The sequence below is a fragment of the Semicossyphus pulcher genome, unplaced genomic scaffold, assembly GCF_022749685.1.
Source record: "Semicossyphus pulcher isolate SPU_LCO1_2020_fin unplaced genomic scaffold, fSemPul1.0.p SCAF_18, whole genome shotgun sequence".
NCBI classification, from domain to species: Eukaryota; Metazoa; Chordata; class Actinopteri; order Labriformes; family Labridae; genus Semicossyphus; species Semicossyphus pulcher.
This window is the reverse complement of record NW_027211691.1, coordinates 18,079,684-18,100,402: the sequence shown is the minus strand read 5'-3', so window position 1 is coordinate 18,100,402 and position 20,719 is coordinate 18,079,684. Positions and strand designations below refer to the sequence as shown.

The 20,719-nt window shown below is 43.2% G+C and overlaps 1 protein-coding gene across 5 annotated transcripts in view; it reads left to right on the top strand.

Moving 5' to 3' along the window:
* The window catches only part of cacnb2a (calcium channel, voltage-dependent, beta 2a), an 83,315-nt gene that overhangs the window by 50,642 nt on the left and 11,954 nt on the right, over positions 1-20,719 (top strand). For 3 of the 5 annotated variants that reach the window (XM_069667488.1, XM_069667491.1, XM_069667489.1), the window contains 7 exons: positions 2,939-3,058; positions 14,557-14,679; positions 14,772-14,908; positions 14,995-15,071; positions 15,328-15,461; positions 19,226-19,306; positions 19,393-19,451. In XM_069667488.1, the coding sequence (XP_069523589.1) occupies positions 2,939-3,058; positions 14,557-14,679; positions 14,772-14,908; positions 14,995-15,071; positions 15,328-15,461; positions 19,226-19,306; positions 19,393-19,451 (731 nt within the window). Of the gene's footprint in view, positions 1-2,938; positions 3,059-14,556; positions 14,680-14,771; positions 14,909-14,994; positions 15,072-15,327; positions 15,462-15,653; positions 15,674-19,225; positions 19,307-19,392; positions 19,452-20,719 lie in introns of all 5 variants that reach the window. The other 2 variants (XM_069667490.1, XM_069667492.1) reach the window with 1 other exon arrangement.

Here is a 20,719-nt window from a genome sequence, read left to right as displayed (position 1 = left end):
CTGTCAGATTCTGGGCAGAGCTCCACATCACCTCCCTCTGACCCACTGGGATGGCGCTCACGATCACGCCCCATCGTTAGACGTGACCTGACGGCATCAGTGGACCCGGTCAGGTATATTCAAGGCTAAATGTAGAGGCTGACGTGAAACAAGACGCCAATTTAGAGCTTGTTATTTCAAATCTGAATGTGGGAGTGCAGCATGAGACACTTGGATGCTTGTTTGGATGCTTTTGAAAGCAACAGGAAGATTAATACGACCCTGATTGCGATGGCAGCAAAAGCAGGACATGGATAGTTAATGAGCTTGCTTTCAGGTAATGAGTTATTCATATCAGGTACAAAAGGGGGACAATGAAAGACACAGGAGCCATACATCATGTAAGAAGGACGACATTAATATGAATAACCTTGTATTCTGTCCGCTTCGTGTCGTCTCTGTGCAGAAGACAGGTCGCGTAAGTGGAGAGATGGGAGATCCTGCTCTGTATGTATGTGATGTGGGTAATTCTGATCAGGCTCACAGTGAGGGAGGCTATTTTTAACTCAGACAGCAGAGTGTAATGGTGCAGTGAGATGAATGAAAGACCTTGTGTGGGTGGCGTAGTAGCGTGCAGGTAAGGATAAGGCTCACAGTTTTAATTCTGGGACCTTGATTGATTCTTAACTGGAAGTGATATTTAGTGCTGGGACATTTTTCTGTAGTGTGTGTGCGAATGTTTTCTACCTGCTCCAACATCCAAGAATTAAATTCTAGAACTTTTCCTCTCCTCTTTGGACATTTTAAGTCAGTATTTCATTTTATTCCAGTTAGATGTTTTACTTATATCGATATAAATGATATAAATTGTTTATGTTTATACATTTTTGAGTGCATAGAAATAATACATATTGAGGCACACAGCTAAATATGTTAAAAGCAAGAGAGTCTGTCTTATAATTGGCTTGTCAGTCGTGTGTGAAGCACTTTAAACGACAAACAAACAGAACTCTTCACTCTCAGATAAATAGTCTTTATTCATTGTGGACAAAAACAACAGATGCATTTCAGCCATCAGCAGTGTTATCAAACCGCTGAAATCACTCGTTGAACAGCACCAACCTGCAGTCTATGTAGTGTGTGTGATATACGTTAAGATGAACCTGAAAAAGGAAAGGAAAAAATGAAACAAAATAGTTGAACTTTAAGAAAAGTTTCTCTCGTTCAACCTGGTGTGTCACTTCTAAATCTTCTTGCCTTGTAAAATACAGTTCAGTGTTTCCTATGCTAAAGGAGACAAGAAAGGAAGCATTAAAGGTCCTTTCCTTACCATGTAGTGAATTCAAACAGCTCATGTGATTGCCGCCTCTTAATTACTTTTAGGTTAGGAACCTTCTGAATACCCAGGGTCCCTGTCAGTTTCAATAAAGACAGCTAAACCAGTCATGCTAACTGTCTGGCTAACTAGCCTATCTTAGCAGACTTCCAGTCATCGCAGTCTTGGCTTGTTTAATTCATGAGGCGATTAGTTTAAAGGGCCAGTTTGCCTATTTTCAACCTCAGTCCTATCATGCTATTATGAGGAGCTAATGCCATTATGGTGGGAAAAAAATGCAATTTGGCTCTGTGCGTTTGGAGGAGGCTATCCGCTTCTCCAATGGGCCCTGGAAAACCTCCGCCAGACGACGCAAAATGCGTCATCTGGCGGAGGGAGGGCCATGGAGCTCGCTAATGTAGACTGCAGACCGAAGATTTTTTTAGACGATCCACCGGTATATTCTCGTCATATTTCAGATTCTGTACCGCTCTCGCTGGGCCGTTCCTTTCGGAGGGAGGGCCGCAATGCACGCTGGGTGTTGTAGGAATGTAGAATGGGCGAAACCACGAGCTGTATGTACAACTTTCTCCACAGCTATGGCGCCAATTTCAAATATGTATTAATTAGAAAATCATAATGTTACATGAATAGAAATATATATGGAAAGCCAAGATTTTTCATTTTCTTTGCATCCTGTTTTTCCCCTCTAACTCTTTTCTACTTACCTTCCGAAAAAGGCAGAGCGCAGTGTGTAAGTTGTAACTTTGGTCTAAGCCACAAAATAAATCGTCAGTATTACGTGCTTCCCATCCGTTACTCAGGTTACCAAGTTAATCAAAAAAAACTTTTTCTTTTCAGCTTCAGCTGTTTTTGTTGAATCTGCTGTTTTCCTCTAAAAAACATTGTCAAACGATCACTTTATAGCGCGCGTGTATAACCTTTACCAATTATTTATGTGCTGTTTTCATGTAGTTTCAATGTACGTGTCTGCGTGGTGATATGTACCAATGCAGTGCACTCAGGAAGGAGAGTATATAAGGTAATACCTTTTGTGTGTGTTGGTATGAGTTTAAGCCCGCCTGCATAGATCTGCAGCAGCCGTGTCTCACACAGATCCATACTGGTCTGGCGTTCATCAAAGTTTCCCGCTGTGTTTGTCACAGAAGGATCACAACAGATCTGCGAGCAGCTGACTGAGAGCTAAGGATAGAAGACGAGCTGCTGTTGATGTTATTTTATCGAAGTCTGTTTGTGTCCTTTGGCATCCTGTCGCAGGAAAAGAGGAAGTGTCCATAACTTTCAGTCAGCTCTTGTGATTTCCTCAAGATGTAACAGCGTTAGTTGGATTACGTTTTATTGAGCACAGCCTCTGTATTCATCATTTCATGAAATCAACAGAGATTTATTTGAGGGATCAGAGCTTAATACTCCAGCCTGTGTGGGCGTGTTGCATATTTGTAAGTTGCACATCAGGCGCTCGACTTCAAAGCTGAGTGTTTCTTTGAAGAGCGAGGGCAGCGCAAAGCAAATTAAGTCCTCAAGATGCTGTGAGGCCCGGCGCCTTCCCTGACACCTGTCATTTTTAAACGGGTAAACCAAACGGACAGAGTTGAGAGTGTGTTTGTGTTTGTGTCTCCGCAGGGTTCGGCCGACTCCTACACCAGCCGTCCATCAGACTCCGATGTGTCCCTGGAGGAGGATAAGGAGGCAGTGCGCAGAGAGGCAGAGCGACAGGCTCAGGCACAGCTCGACAAGGCCAAGGTTGGTATCAAAACGCAGCACTGAGGTCACCTGAGGTCACAGCGTCCTGTTCTTACCTACTGAAATAGGAGCTTTTTAAGCCCCAGACGGGTGAGACAGGAACATTTTCTACAGGGGTCAGATGGGGTCACGGAGGGAAGAGAAGAGGGACCAACATGTGTGTGTGATCTTACGCTTTTATTTATACTTTTATACTTGTCAGGATAGTTTAAGTTTTATCACATAGAGTTACAAAAGTTTTAGTTTTCAATGGGTTATTTTAGAGTTAAAGGTTGCCCTGAGGAGCAATTGACCGCTGATATAGCAACCAAGAACTATTTATAATGTGTTTGGTATGTCTGTGCCACTCAGCGTTTACCCCCACGCAATGCTGGTTGGCAGGGTGTTGAACTATTGAAGGTTTAAACAATGGCGACTGTAACTGAGCGAAGGATGTTCTCATTGGAGCTAATACATGTTTTTTATTATTGCAACAAAGAAACCCAGTATAATAATAGACACTGAGACAGACGATCACTTTCTGAGCATGTGGATGACGACAGGCTGTAGCGGCTAGCTAAAAACTAGCATCTAGTATAGTGCCCGCCCTTGTTTAAATGACAGCTACCATGTGTCACAGCTGTCCGGGCAGCATTAGGGATGGGCATCTCAAGCTGACATAAGGAGAGAGAGAGAACGATTTACTTATTCCTAACTTGGTTTTATTTTCATGTCGAAGCATGTACCGCAAAAACTCATACAAAGCACGGGGTAAAATATACGGTGCAACGATAATACTATTTAGACAATACACAGTGTTTTAGATTTATTATGCGCCAGTTTCAAAGCTTGCACTTTATTTTTTTGACTACTGAACTCTGAGACGGCGCCAGAAGTCTCCAGAAGAATCTCACAGCACCACACCTGCTTTACCGATACCAGGCACGAATGCTTTCTTCTTCTTTTGTTATTTAATGGAGGTTAATAAACAGCTTTCAGGTGCGCTACAGCCACCGTCTGGCGGTAGTGACTAGGTCAAAAACTAGAATGTGGCTGACTGCATCAGGTCAATGTGCGCTTTTGTGGGCAATGTGTTACAAGGACTGTCCTCATGAGGCCGATGACAACGTTTTTGAAAGCAGGTGCGAGCTGCGGACCTAGCAGCGGAGGAGCAGCCTCCCCGAACAAAGTATCCAGAGCCGTATAGACAGAGAGTCGCGTCAGTGGAGGTCCAAAATGCTCCATGATCCGCCATTGCGATGTCGCAACTCTCTCTCTCTACAGCTCTGAAAGTACCGTCACTCACTCACTCAGTCACATACAGACCCGTGTGTAGAGCTGACCCCGGCAGTCAGCCCAAAATATAAAATATAACAATATTTTATTATTATTAGATTATAATCACGTGAACTTTTCGATTGTTTATAAATGTTTGAAATTCGTGACCCATCCCTTGTCAGCCAGGCTGTGACGTGTGCAAAAATAAGTACACATCAGAAAATGCTGAACGTAACATCTTTGTCAGGATTTAATGTTTACAAGCAATGTTATTCGGCGAAATGTACATTCACTTTTTTTCTTTGTATAAGAGAAAACTCTTCAGGGCACATTTACCTGTGAAGCTAGAGTGGTTTAGGCACATTGTTGTGATGGTTAGCATGAGGGGCAAGAGAATGCATGATGTCTGTGAGGTCCCCACAAGAGTAGAAGAGTGTTTGCACAGACAAAATGTGGTTTATTATGCTTGGATTGATGATGTCAAACATCACTCAAATGGTAATATAAACTTTACACTGGTTAGTTTGTTATTGGAAAATGAAACGCTGCGTCTGCTTCCTTTTTGGTCTCATTTATTTTCTTTTTTTTTTTACGATGACAAGTTTGTTAGAAACATTTTCTCAGTCGGGTAAGGAGACAGTGGGAGGCGGGGCGTCTTGAGAGAAATGGGCTCTAGGTCTGATCATTCTTCGCAAAGTTGCTGTAATGTCTTATCTCTGACTTCCAACACTCTGGGACAGTGAAATGGCGTTGTATTAATCCTGGGTAACTGACTGAGCAGGTGACTATGAGAGAAGCAGGACATTAGATCTGCTTTCAGGTGGTTCCTGAGATGAAGGACGGCCTGTCAGGGGCTCGTGATGTGAGGGGTTAGGGGGCCTCGGAGGCCTCAGCCTTGTGTTTATCAGAGCCGAGCTTCCCCTGCTCCGCTCTGCTCTGGGCCACAATTAGCAGCATGTAAACAAACACACACGGACGGCAGAGCAGGCTTTCCTTTGCGCGACAGGAATTGCAATCAGGGCTCGTTTCCACAGAATCACTCAATTCGCTGATTTACGCCTTTGATCTTTGAAATAATTTGTCTATCCTCTGTGCACAATCTGTTCCCTTCCTGCTTTACGGCTCGTTTGATTGCCCATTGTCGTCCATTTTTCTGCATATTTGTTCAAGCAAGCGCCTGAAAAATTGGTTTATTGTCTTTCCCTGTGTGTTTAATGTCTATAGCAGCTAGCGCTCATTAGCTGTGAGCTCTGAGCTTTTGGCCATCCATCCGTTCTCGCAGACATTTTCCTCCTTGCGCTGCGACTCGGGGTTGCTCCTGGCTGGCAGTGACGGATCATTCCAGCAGATCTATGTTGTTATTTTCCAGAGCCACCCTCTCTCGCTCACTAATTAAAAAGATAAGTTGGCTTTATAGATAACCTGGCATGGATCACCCCTGTTGGCAGTTTACATGACAAATGACCAGTAAAAATAGCCTCTCAGCGGTCTGGCCACCAGAGAGGGAGCGAGCCGGGGTCAGAGGAAGTACAGACTCTGTGACTGTGAGCTTTTATGAGAAGTGATTCACAATGACTTCCCCAACATACCGCTGATATTTGTAAGGAATGGGAATAGAGTTAATACCAGTAATATCATGTGCAAGTTTTTCCTTCGCCCTAATAAACTTGGCATTGGCAACACAATTCATGTAACAGCTCCTGCACACAGGATCTCACGCTATAAAAACACACCATCAATCTTACACTAAATAAATTAAACTAAACTAAATAATTAGCGAGAGTAGTCAGCCTGACAAATACGGGGATTTTTGAGAGAAGAAGGCGGCTTTCTTAAGCAAATTACTAACATCTAACGTTTTTAATAAAAATGTAAAGGTATCATAGATTATTAACCAAATCTTGTAGGGATGTCACGGACACTTTAGTACCAAGTCGATGCCAAAATTCTGAAAACACGACGGTACACATTTATGCACCGTAAATGCCGGGGAAGAGCTCGAGACTACCGCCGTCCGGTCACTATTTTCCCCTCATAACGTTACATTGGAAACAACAAATCCGTGTTGAAATCGGAAGGAGGAGCGCTAGTAACGTAAGCTGTTGGCAGCTGGTAGACAGCACAGTCCTGCTTGGCTAAACAACGGAGCTAACAGCTAGACATCGGAGGTTGCATTGAGTTACATTATGATGCGTTCAAGCTCCATTCAGTACAAATGAGTATTAGGCGAAGGTAACTTACAATGTTATCGCGATATGTTCAAATGCAATCTTGTAAAATGTAGTTTTTGGCGACAAATTTGAACATTATCCAATTGTTTGAAGATGTTTTCACAGCAATATTAAATAGATATTCGAGAGAACACAACACTTGCTCTAAACAGCTTATAATACAGAATTAAAACTACTAATAAAGCAAATATTTGAATAAAAATACAGTCAATAATAATAAATTCTGTGTGTTTTAACTTTTTTACCGTGGTATCGAATTAGGCATCGAAAATCGTGGAATTTCACTGGTATTGGTATCGACTATGACATCCCTAAAATCTTGTGCTTCCTACTGTCTGCTAAGCTGTGATGCTCTGTTACATCTGCACACTGAGAGTATTGTTAATCACGAAGTTGAAGTGCACACTGCTGGACAAACTTAAGCCCCGTTCACACATGCGCTGCACTCCTGAAAATATCCCGACATTGTCCGTGTGGGCTGCATGTGTGAACGCAGACAGCTGAATGTTTCACCCTGACTTTAAGCAGACTTTTTTTCCTGCCAGCCTCCTAATCAATTATCCGCAAGATGTCAATAGAGTCCGTCTGCGGCCTGCAAGACCATTCAAGTTTAAACTCCTCTGGCTGCTTCCCTTCCATCCTCATCATCTTTGAATGTCCCTGCTGCTTCCTCCCTTTGCCTGACTCCTGCGATGAATTGCTCTTGCTCTTTCTGTCTTTTTTCCCCATACTGCTTTGCCAACTCCCTCCACCTTCATCATCAGTCTCCATGCTAGGTGCAACAAAACGTGTGTTATATTAATTAATAGTCAGAAACGGCCAAACATAAAGCAAGCTCAGTGTTCTCTCAATCCTCCCTCCAGGCTGCTCTGCCTTCCCGCTTTGACATCTCACGTGGTTGTGTGTTTTGATCAGCTTCAGGGGGGCGTAACTTGAATGGTCTTACAGGCCGCAGACAACCCCATCTCCAAGAAGTAGGGGTGATCCGATGTGTGAACGCAGCAGGTAATAGTCAGGAACATGCACCACGAGTGAGAGGGCGGGGTGATGACATATATAACATGCAACTGCTGCGAAACCAGAAGAGCGGCACATAACAGGATGATTAAAAATATCCGAGGTTGAGGAAGAAGGATCATTTACAAGCTGATAATAGCTGAGATGTCTGCAAATTGGAGAGATGAAGAGATTCGGGAGCCTTTGGATGTAATGGCTGTGTCCTGCATTAGTGTTAAAATTATATGAGTGCATGTTTGAAAATGGGTTAAGTGATGAAACCATTTCTTAATGACCCCAGGCATTGTTTTCTGCATAAAATAATATGGGAAAAAATTCATATTGGAGCATATCGGAATTATACACTGATACTGATATCTGGGACAGGCCCATATTGGCTTGATATCTGCAGACAGATTTATCGGTCTCTACAAAACAGTGGCACCAGCTACGGCCTGGAAACTAAAGATTTTCAATGAAAAATTGGATATGTAGAGTTAAAAGGGTGAACACATTCCTCTTATTTAAAGAGAGGGAGCTTAGTTGCAGTTTGGAAAGTGTAGGACTCGTGGTTTTTGAAATTTGACCCATAAAAGTAACAAAATTTGGGAAAACTTAGCCAATGTGTCTTTTTCTCCCAATCTGTCATTTATTTTATGGAAGCACAATACTGTATTTCTGGAGTCTAACGATGTCTATCCTTAGTCCAAACTCTGTTTCTATTTATACTTTTCTGAAGGAAAACACGGGGCAATTCTTTACTCACAATACAAATTATTATATTTGTGTTGTGAGCAATTGTGGTTTCCTTTCAGGGCGTGTAAACTTCTGCAGATGTCTTCTTCTTCTTCTTCTGCAAATACAGTTGCTGGACTTATTGCTTTCATACTTTTAGGACCAGTGTCCATTTACGTCAGAAACCAGGATGGTAGCGTGTGTGTAAACACGTGGGAAAAAATGTGATCTGACTGGTTAATTAGTGCACTCGTATTACAAAACATTTAATGGACGTAAGACTTAATGCATGATTAAAAGCAAAACATAATCTCTATCCGACTACACTCTCCAGGCCCCCCAAAAAAACAATAACTGGAAGCTGCATTGGCTTAATATGGATGTAAACAGCCATCATTACTAACAGTAAACTAAAGCAACCTTATATAATTCTAGAAATATCTTCCCACGCTAGATTAATGAAGGTTACGGCTCCCTTCTTACCGCATAATAATGCATTTAACTGGCTCTCAGTACAGCCTGAGGCCAGCGCGCTGAGCTAAAGAGAATTCATTTCAAATCGATCCACAACATTCAAGGTGAAACAATGAGTGTGTGGGGGGGGTCTTGATTTATAGCGTGAGATCCTGTGTGTGCTCTAAATGTAGAGGCTGTGGTACGTAGCATGGCAGATCTGCAGCAGCAGGAGCAGGTGTTCACTCAGTCAAAGTAAATACAGGCCAGAAGAGACTCTCCTGAAATATTCATGATGTGATGAGATATTGTGACGCGCGTCGTGAGGTTTTAATTGGCTGTGGTCCGAGACGCTGCCTCCCAGGGTTCCCAGTTACAGACAGGGCTGCTCTGGAGCTGGTTATCTCTCCTTTCTCTCTGATCTCTGTGAACGTGTCTCCTCTTACTGTCTACTTCCTTTTTATTACACTACATCTTCTCTATCCTTCTGTCCATCTCCTTTCCCTTTCTTCACCCTTTCTCCCTCGAATTTTCCCCTCCTCCCATGCTCCTACCGGGTCTCTAACCCTCCGCCTCTGTCCTTCTCCCTCCCTCACTGCAGTCGATATGGCATCCATAATGAAGGCCTGTCTTACGTTATAACAAATCGAGCAGCGTTGGCCCGGTCAGGAGACGTAGCGATACCGTACAGCAGTGTTTAGGGCGCTGTTATGTTCATTCCCGCTGTCACCTGTGATACAAGCCGGCATGTAGGACATGTATGTCTGCGTGATTGCCCACAGGTCTGTAAAATGTCATTAAGCATGTAGAGAGCTTCACCTGCCAGGCGGCCATGATGGATAAAGGCGAGCAGAGCAGCTGGGAGGGAGGAAAGAGGCAGCGGTCCATGAGACGAGCGAGAAAGTGCTCCGTACATACGTGTACTAATGGACCTCTTACCTTCATGCGGCCATGTGACTCAATGCATGCAAACGCCAAGGACGCTCTGTCCTCCAAGAGCCCTGGCTCTGCACACATGGGATTGGATGATCTCAGTGGAGAGTCACACACACACACACACACACACGGCATACAATCATCACTCTATGGAATATTTACATTGCTGTCCGCATGAGGAAAATGATTCCAGGAGGATTTCACTAATGTATTATTTCCATAATCCCTCATATTTCATTATGGTCACTTCACACCTGTTGTATTTCAATGAGGCTCGAGTGGACAGTGAGTCACAATGAAGGAGCCCCCCCCCCCTCGCCTGTAAGCCGCTGATGAATCCCCAGCCTCGCCAAGCGCTGCTGAAAGATCTCTAGTACCATCCAGATCCTTGAAAATCCAATCAGTCCCACTCTCCTGTGCAATTGTTGAAGGTTGAAGGTGAAAGGGAAAGAGCTGCATGACAAATGTTATTTTAATCTACAACATATCGAGTATTAAAACCGGCAGGTGTTGAATTTTTGGCCAGTAGGGGGCAAACTTGTTAGCAAACAGTTACATCAAGGAGACACAGAGCAACATTAGCGTTCATTACAGTCGTGCATGTGTCCATTTGATGAATGTAAACCAAATATTCACTTGCTTTTAGCTCTGTTTTGTTCTCAACCACCTCCTGAGGGATGTAAACCGCTCACTGCTCCACTTTGTACAATAAACAGCCGCATGCTACGGCGAAAAACTATGCAGTTAGAGCCGAGAGAGTGAGCCGAAACCGTAAATCAGGCTGGAAAACCAAAGCAGAACATTTAGCACCTAAAAAAAAAGTGGTAAAAATGAAAAAGGTAGCAACATCACTTTAAAAAATGCTAATGCTCTCCTCCTTTAGGATTAAGTTGTAAAATAGTCATTGTAAATGTCAGTGTTGCTGATTTTACAGCACAGCCGCTGCCATTAACCTGTCTACTTTTGTTCATTTTGTCACGAAGCTCCCTGTGATTGATCGACACTAAAGTAATGCTGACCCAAAAACAAGCTAAGAGCCTAGAAACAAGCTAGCGGCGCCTCGGCTTGTAGCCCCTCCTGACATCCCCTGTCTATTAAAAGTGTTTCTAAAAAGCAGCTTTAATCAGTGTTTTTACAGGTTTTAATCACCAGGTCAAGAGGAGGCTCTTCTCTGGACTCTGTTAAGTTTACAGGCTGCCGTGCTGCATCACTCTGTGTGTAATGAGGTATCTTAAAGAGGGGGTATTAAGCTGTTTCACATATATAGAATGTTACAATGTCGGATTTCCAGACAAAACGTGGGTGAAGTTTCAAATCTGTATGTAAAAGTATGTTGGAGTAAGTCTCAGTCTGCAGGCTGCTTGCTTTGAGACAGTCTTCTCCAGATGCTTCACTTTGTGACGTCACAAAGTGGAGGAACTCTATATTTGGGCATCTGCCCGAGACACAGCAGAACTTCCTGCCCCTGGCACAGTTCAAGGACACGCCCACCCAGCAGCTCAGTCTGCCTCGGAATTTTTTTTTCACTCTACCCTCTGCTCAACAGCTCTGCTCGTCAAGCTGGTTCAGAATGTCTCGGAGAAAGTGTTTCTTTGGCTGTGAAGGAAAGACATCAGTGTTTACTTTTCCAAAGGACGAGAGCACCAGACGTTCATTTCAAATCGAAATAGTGAAGTTTAGTCTTTGCCGACAACTCTGTAACACGGCTCATACACTGAGTTCTGCCCCACGGCAGGCTTCGGAGAGCTGGCCAATCAGAAGAAAGTGGGCTTGTAGGGGCGGGGTTTCTTAAAGAGACAGAGCTAATTGAGTCGTTTCAAGCAGAGGCTGTATGAGGGCCTGCACAGAGCACCAGTGTAAGAAAAATAGTTTTTTTAACTGTAAATTATGCTAAGCTACTCCACAGGTATCGCAGAGTGAAATATGAAGCTTGAAATGAGCATAATGCCCCCTTTAAAGTACCTTAAACACGTTCATTATGTGTCGAGATTCAACTGAAAAATGCGAGAGGACTCAACTTATGAACATGTGTCATTACTGCTTTTTTTGTAACATTATTTATTTGGTCTTTTATGATTTGATTTAGAAAGAGGACAGTGGATAGTGTTGGAAACGGGGGAAGAGAGAATTGGGACGACATGCGGCAAAGGGCCGAGGATGTGTGTTGAGCCCGGGGGCCGCTGCATCGAGGAGCCTCTGTACGTGGGTTGCGCGATTTAACCGCTGAGCTCAACCGGCGGCCCTCATCACAGCTTTTAAAAGTGATTATACTGTTTGTTAAAGTCTGTGTACTCAAGGTTGTTAGCAGTACTGGAAATTAGCTTGTCCCCCTGTTGGTATATTTTAAAGGTTGCTAAAGGGAAATACATTTAGTCAGATGACTGCGATGAAAGCAGCCAGATCTGAGTGCACTTTAAAGGCATCTCTCTGACTGATGCTGTTACTCTCGTTGGATCTCAGACACAAAGCTCTGATCTCGAGGGCTCAGTTTGGCTTCCAGCTGAATATTACACACCCCTTCCCCCCTCGTCTTGCTCTCTTTCATCTGCAGGTAAATATTTAGCGTGCGAGTCTACGCCGGGAGATTACTCTAAGTCACATCCCCGTGCGTTCGTTTGGGCTTTTCAGTTGCCTCCTGTCACGCTTGTCACACAGTCAAAGGCAGAGCAAATGTAATCTGGTTGAGGGCATGACCACGCTGCCAACTGTTGAGGCTGGCTCCGAGATTATGTCCAAAAGCTTTTATGTAATTCCTAAAGGGATGTTTGTCTTACGTGGGTAAATTCTATTCCTGCAGAGTTTTACATGTGGAGGGTTTTGTCTGCGAGCACATGGTTCTCCCATTACATTTTTACATGACGTGACCTTATTTAATCTCATTCAAATCCCTTTTGTAGCAAATGTAATGCGTCATTATGGGCAGAGGAGATTTGCTTGTGCAAAAATATGTCTGGAAAAGCAGGAAGTTGCTCTCTTCTATGTGTTTGCTGGTTGTATCATTCCTCGCAGGAGATTGGGAAACATTTCATTAGCTGTAGTCATTATCTCAATGGACGGTTTGTGCCAAAGAGGAAGGTCAGCAGCGACGCGATAGAAGGGCTCGTATTGATTCAGCTATTGTAGCGATTGTGGGATTGATTTACGAGCCTTTTACACAAGTGCTGTTTGTGCTGCTCGTGAGTTAGCGCGAGACAAGGAGAGTCCTGTTTTACTAGCGGTGTCAAAGTGGTGATTGCTATCAACACTTACATGTTGCACTGCTCTGAGTTGTAAAGTGTTTTAGCTCCGTAGCGGAGAGACGGAGCAGCAGCCAGATCGTTGAGAGAGAGAGGCTGCTTGTGCCTTTGAACACTTTGTACAGAGACGAGCGTGACAGCACGACAACAGGGCGTAAAAAAGTGTTCATTTTGGCAGCTTTTTTATATTTAGTCTTAAGATGAAAATGTTTATTAGTTTTAGTCACATTTTAGTCACTTTACCCAGTGAGCTTTCTCTCTTTAAACTAATTCAATTAGCCTGATACAGGTTCAGTCTGCTGTAAAGCACCGTCCTTTCATCAATTATTTCCTGTGTATGTGGAACCTTTTGGACGGTAACGTTCTGCATGTAAAGCCACAGAATGAAGCGGTGCAGTTACAGTAACACATACCGCACGTTCCTCTCTTGCCTCATTTGCAGCAGCAGTGTCGGGTTTTACCTGTGTTGTGAACAAGTCGTCTTTGCTCAAGTCCCAAGTAAGTCTCGAGTCATTTTCCCTTGGGCAAGTCAAGTCAAGTCGATTCTTTAGTTAAGGCAAGTCAAGTCACTTTTTTTCATCCAACATACAGCACTCTTACCTGTAGTATCCAGTCTTTATAAAGAGAAAAGACAAGGTGATAGCAGCCCGTCTAATAATGATATTATTGGCCAATTTATATAACTTGTTCTAAAAGTATGACACTGAATTGTATCTGTATTATCTTGGCACAGACGCAGCCATGATGATGGTCTGCTCTGAGACCGTATTGAGTAGTAACGAGTACGACTGATGAGGCTTCGATGTTCCGTGTTGCCATAGCGAGGAGTTCACATACCAGGGAGCTTTTTGAGTCATCCAATCATGATTCTCAGTTTGCGCTGCATACATACTTCATAGTTAGAAACATGACAACATTGAATTATGTCATTTTATATTTAACAGCTAACATTCAAACTTCATCCGAGTCATCTTGCCTCAAGTCAAGTCAAGTCTCAAGTCATTTATTTTTTGTCAGGTCAAGTCGCAAGTCATCAAAACAATGACGAAACAGCGACGGTGGTCGCTCCTTTTTATGCAGAACAAGCGTCAAATGAGACATAAAACGCCTTTTTATTCTGTGAGCGCACACAGAGCCTGAAGCAGAAAGCCTGGTTTAAAAGAGAAAGTGCCTTCCTGATACCTGTTCATTTTTTGCGTGCGTTGTTGTCAAGCTGCCGCTTTGAGAATTCATCACCTGTATGGCTGGGTCGGACTCAGGGGGATCTGCACACCCCTCAGCCACTTCAACCAGTTACAGGAATGCATTGCTTGTATTTTGACTGACAGATTAGAGGCACTGAGGGGAAAATATCATAGATTTTAAATGTCCAAAGCGCACCAGTAACGTTTTAGTCCCGTCTCGTTAACGAAAATAAAACATATAAATCATCTTTTATTATCAAAGATCTATTTTTAGCTCGTCTTCGTCATGGACAAAAAGGTCGTTGATGAACATTTATCATCGTGATTTTCATTAACCAAATTAACACTGATAAAAACATCAAGACTCTAACCATTTAAAGGAGCAGGTCTCCACTCTATATGGGTATTTTGCCATTTAACAGTCATTTAATATCTTTTGCTCAAACTATTTATCTCCCTCTTTTGTTCAGACCAAACCAGTTGCATTTGCTGTTCGCACAAATGTCAACTACAGCCCGAATCACGACGACGATGTCCCCGTGCCTGGCATGGCCATCTCCTTTGAGGCTAAAGACTTCCTCCACGTCAAAGAGGTGAGCGGTTACCTTTCCAATAAAAAAGGTCATAGTTATAAGCAGATGATGATCTGGAGAAGAGAAGATAAACGTCTAATTGTTCTGTGTAGAAATTCAACAACGACTGGTGGATAGGACGCCTGGTGAAGGAAGGCTGTGAAATCGGTTTCATCCCCAGCCCAGTGAAGATAGAAAACACTCGCATCCTCCAGGAGCAGAGAGTCAAACAGGGAAAATTCCACTCCAGGTAAAAAGCTTCATCTTACGTCAAAGTACGCTGAAAAACAAATAAGTTGGTGGCTGTTGATCTCACATTCCTTTTTCTCTTTACAGTAAATTGGGAGCAAACTCATCCTCTAGTTTAGGTGAAGTGGTTCCTAACTCTCGGAAATCTACTCCTCCTTCCTCTGGTAAGAAGGAAACTTTTAGACTTTACATTTCATTGATTCTTTGATCTTTTAAACCAACTTTTAAACACTCAAATAAAGTTGACGTTAAGATCTATATCTGTCAAAACAAAGTTCACATTTTATTGGCCATAATTGTACCTGTACATGTTCAGTATAACTGTGTCTGTGTAGAAGTATACATTCTGTGCCCCTGTCAGTGTAACCTGTGACCTCCTTGTTCACCTGTGTGACGGTGCCCTTGTCTGTCTGTGCGTAGCCATTGATATAGACGCCACAGACTTAGACCCCGAGGACAATGAGCTTCCAGTCAACCTGCGCTCCCCTAAAGCCAGTCCAAACACTGTCATGTCACCCCTAGCAAAAGAAAAACGAATGCCCTTCTTTAAGAAGGTAAACTCTGGACTTACCCCCGCTCCTCTCTTCTTCTCTGTCAGTCCGCACGGCTCAGACTAAACGCCTCTGGCTGCTCTGCCTCACTCAGCGTCCGTCCTGTGTACACCACCGTCCTGGTCCTCACCCTGTTTGTTAGCATGCACGCCCTGTTCTTAACCTCTCTCTCTCTCCTCTTCCGTCTCACCGCAGCTAAGCAGAAGCAGAAGTCGGTAAGTTTGGCTCAGCAGGGTTTGGGGATGGCCTCTTTGGTCTTAACCCTCCGTATGATCCCTCTGCAGAGATTCAGCTCTGCGCTGACCTCTCACCCCGCTCACCGCTCCTGCAATCCTCTCTGTTGTGTTTGTATTAATGTGTTTGGGAACTTGTGATCCCGATTGAGTGAGAGCTCAGTGTGAAACAGCTTTTTAATAAAGCTGGATCTTCTTTTATTTGTACTTTAAAGGAATCGTTCAACATTTTTTGAAATATACGTGTTAGCTCTCCTGCTGAAAGTCAGATGAGGAGATCGATGTTACTCCCATATAAAGCGCCTTGTCCAGCACCTCTTAAGTGCACTTATTTATATGTTGTATCTCGTTTAGTTTAATTCATACAGAAACTGAGCCACCAGAAAATCAATGCTCCAGGACAAGAAATATTCCAGCACAAAACCATTTCTACACATAAAACATGTATAGAGACATGTATTGTGTTAGTAAGCGCACTTTAGAGGCAGATTTTGCTTCCTTTCGACAGAGCTAGAAGCTGCTTCTCCCTGATCCTAGTCTTTATGCTAAGCTAAGCCTACTGCTGGCTGCAGCTTATACTTTAATAGACAGACAGGAACGTGTTATCTTCTAAAATAAGAAGGAGGTTATCGCCAAATTCATGAGTACCGTCCACAGACTGTATAAAAAGATGGACGACCTGACAGCTCCCGAAAAGTGAAGCAAAAACATTTTGAGCACCCTCTGCTGACTGGCTGCAGTATAGGTCGCCTCCTCCATGTTAACAGATGAGACATGAGTCAAACTTTGAAATGTTTCTCAAACATGGTTTCTGTCATTATAGTTAGTTCTTATCATCCTGATTTACATCGAAGAGTTAATTTTTTCTGACAAGTTTATTTTCAATTAGTTATTTGATGCTGTAAATAGGATGATTGACAGCTCTGTTGGCGAATACGGACCCTGCAGCCGATCTGTTCCGGATTAGCAGAGTAGAGGAGGAACGGTGAGAGGAGACGTAACTAAAACAATCACTACAGTCATTGAAGTGTCCACATCTGTGAAAGTCTGCTTCAGACCAACACAAGAAGCTGTTCTGTCGTTAAATATGCCGACTTCGTCGATCTCTGCTGCACAGCTCTGGCTCCAAATGACGTCACTGTCACAAGATGGCAGCGCCCGTCACGGGGGGTATTACCGTCATTGGTACCGCTCATTATTAGGTACATTTTTTGCTTCATGTTTTAACAACAATTATGATTAAAACTAAACTTTTTATTAATCAGTGACAGCAGCAATAACTGGTGTTTGTAGGCCTGAGCCCTTTAACATCATCATATTGATGTTCAAAGGACTATAATTATCAAAATCTCCTTAAACATCTATAAAAATAATTAATTTGAAATGATGTTTTTTTTTAATGCTTATACATTCATATTTTATTGTCTTATTATAGTCACTCAAAGTTTCCCATAATTATACCAACATTATTCAAAGAATCCATCTTAAAACACAACCACAAGTATCTGCAGAGCCACACTGTCACATGAAACCCCTCATGTTAGTCAGAAGCAGTGTGCACGAGTTCCCACAACGTCCCAGGGGAAGCCCGATGACGACAGCAAATGTTAGACAGAAAGAAAATGTTTGCAACTGGAGAGAAAGAGGAAGAGAGGGTGATAGACCGAAACATGAAACAGGGTCAAATACTCATCAGAAAGCTCACACGGAGTAAGAGAAGAGCCTGAACATAAAGAAAACTAAAGGGAGAGTTTAAAAATACAAAATCAGTTCCTTTAAAGTAGTCCGCCCTCTCTGTTTCCTAGCTGTCTGCTCTCCAACAGAAAACACGCACTGATATTGCTTTACTGTGACGACATATCACACATCCTTCAAACACGCTGCTCTGGCAGACGTCTGGGACTCACAGGAGCATCAGGTTCAGCGCCTCGCTGTCAGACTCAGACAGGAGAGCACTTCCTGAAAGAACGTACAAGCAGTGAACAAAAAAAAACAAACTAAAAATGAGATGTGTCTGTTACTCAGAATAAAAATATCTGAATGTTGCACAAACTGTAAAAACACCAGGAGAATAAAATCTCTTGTTGATGGTTAAGAAACTTCAGTTACGTGCCCCCTGTGGACAAAGAAGTACCTCTCATCTCTTTGCTGATCTTGTCCCGTACACGTGTAAGTTGTGTTTTCTGGTGAAAAATCTCCTCCTGCTTTCTTTTATCCTGTAAACACATCACTCATCGACAATCTTTGCCGTGAAAAATGTAAACAAAGGCTGTTCCGCCCACCTGCTGTTAATCTCCTCGTCTGACACCTACCCCGCGGCAGCAGTTACAGGCATTAAAAATATCTATAAAGAAGTAATCAATCTAGTCACTACTGCTGTTGCTTGCTTTTGTAGGTCATATCGATGCGTCACTATTTATTTCAGTCTGTTTCATAACCAGCAAAAAACTCGTCACAGGAGCTTTAAGGTGATAATCTCAAAGATTTTCATGTAAATAAATGTCTGTTGAGTCTCTATCTATCGCCGAATGAGGTAACACTATGGTGACTGAGCCTATGGCCCACTTATGAAAGCCCTTGCATTCATTATTACAGACTGGGTGTCTGTGGTGACTTTCGCAGAAAAAATCACAAGCGGTGCCCAGTTAGTGACGCGCTTCCATCACCCAGCAGTGGTTGGTCTGCCAGAGAGGGTAGGCAGAGCTAAGCGGCTGCTTTTCCGCTCTCTGCAAGTGTTGCGAGTAAACAGTAATCTACTATGGCTGAACAAACAAAGAAAAGATGGATGACTACAGATACAACTTCAACAAGAAGTGAAAATCCAAAGAAAAAGAAACAAACTCGACGCTCAGATGAAGCAAACAGTCTAAAAAGGAAAGTGACCGCCAGCGAGGAAAATCAAGAGTTAGAACCGGAGCCAACCGTGGACGTCACACATGCGACACTGTCCGGATATCTGGGAAGTGTGCCCCCGCAATTATCGGCACAGGTGCTACCACTTTAAGTAATTTATGTATCCAGGTAAAACTCATTGGAATCAGTTTTATGTAAGGTCACATGCAAAGGATTTCTGTGGCACTAAAAACTTGACATTGTCTGTGATTTGATGTGTGACTGAGGCTGTTGCACAAACTGAGCTCTCACTTTGTCATTACAGCAAGTTTTTCTCCCTGCATCCAAAGTTTTTCAGTTGTAGCTTCTGTAGAGATACAGTTTTTTCCCACTAACCTTTCCTGTTACGTCGTTTTGCTTTTTATGCGGTGACATCAGAACCATGAAACGAGAGGCTTTTCTTATCTCAGTAATCCGTCATTAAATATTGTAGTTTACTGTAATCTCCTTTCAGTCGAATCACAGCTGCCGTGTGTTTTGTTTGGCCGGCCGAGACGTCCCGTTTCATGGTTCTCGATGTTCCAGTGCTTTTAAAGTGTCTCGTTCATTGTTTTTCTAACCTCTCAAGTGATTTGTGATGGTGGCTGTTAACTTTGTCTCCATAAATTAGTGCAACCGTTTTTCCTCCTCTCCTCTCTGAAGGCGGAACACATTCCTCCGTACGACGTTGTGCCTTCCATGCGGCCCGTGGTTCTGGTTGGACCATCACTGAAGGGCTACGAGGTACAACAAAGCTGTGCTACTTTTACCACTATCAGGAAAAAGTGTGTCCTGTTTAACTGCTAATATCTTTACATTTCCCTCCACAGGTAACAGACATGATGCAAAAAGCACTCTTTGACTTTTTGAAACACAGATTCGAGGGGAGGTAAGTTCAGTGTGACCTTTCAAAAACAAGCTCTCATCCCGCTTCCTTCCTCATTCCTCCTCTCCCTCTCTGACTCTATCGGCCGGTATTTATCTGTCCCCCGAGGTTAGCCGAGGGAGTGTGTAACAAGTTTGTTTGGCCTGGAGATGTGTGCTGCTGCTGCTTTAAATAGGCGCTCTCCATGTCCTTAATAGGCCATAATGGGTCCTAGAGCCGAGCAGGATTCTCCTCACTCAGTGTTGAGTCCATCCAGGCATCTGAAGCAGAGTTATTCATAAAGTTACACAACTTTGAGATCCAATCAGACCACCAGCAGCTCCACTGAATAGTGTTAATACCTAACCCTTCTTTTAGCATTGTTTAATCTCTATATACAGATTCTACATAGAAATGTTGAGTCTGTATGCTGGGATGTCGATTTCCTGTAGGCAAGTGTTCTGGTTTCTGTCTGTACTAGGCTCGTCATCCGAGTAATATTGACCAATCACGTATCAGCCGGCTGCGGCGTATGCAGGAAAAAGGAGGCAGAACGTAATGCGCCATTATGACATCACGGCTCCCATCAGCGGCTATCTGACGATGATTTAGCTTCTTATTAATCTCTATAAACAGACATCTGCATGCTAACAGCTAACAATCCGTTCAATCCAACTTCTAAATTCCCTTGACTCAGTGTCACGAAAGCTGCTCAGCGTTCAGATTTCCCGACTTCCTCGAATGCATCAGAAATGATCGATCTGCCCTCCGTTCAACACACAAGCATTTTAAAAGTAGTCTTCTTCTCCTCTTGAGGACAGACCTGACAAAGCTTCATTTTGACTTTTTACTAATCTGCATCATGATGTTGAAATTTCTGCGAAGGTAAGACCCGTTAATTAAAGATATAATCTCGAAGATTTCAGTTTCGTTCTCTTGGGCGGCACCTTCTGGCGATAAACGGTAACTGCTGGAGTACATTTCCTACATATCCAGACGTCCACGGTTGGCTCCGGTTGTAACTCTTGATTTTCCTGGCTGACGGTCGCTTTCCTTTTCAGACTGTTTGCCTTCATCTGAGTGTTGAATTTGTTTCTTTTTCTTCGGATTTTCACTTATTTTTGAAGTTGTAAGAAAAGCAGAAAAGCAGCCGCTTAGCTCCGCCTACCCTCTCTGGCAGACCAACCACTGCTGGGTGGTAGAAAACGCGTCACTAACTGGCCGCCGCTTGTGATTTTCTCCGTGAAAGTTGCCACAGACACCCAGTCTGTAATTCTGCAAATGCAAAGGCT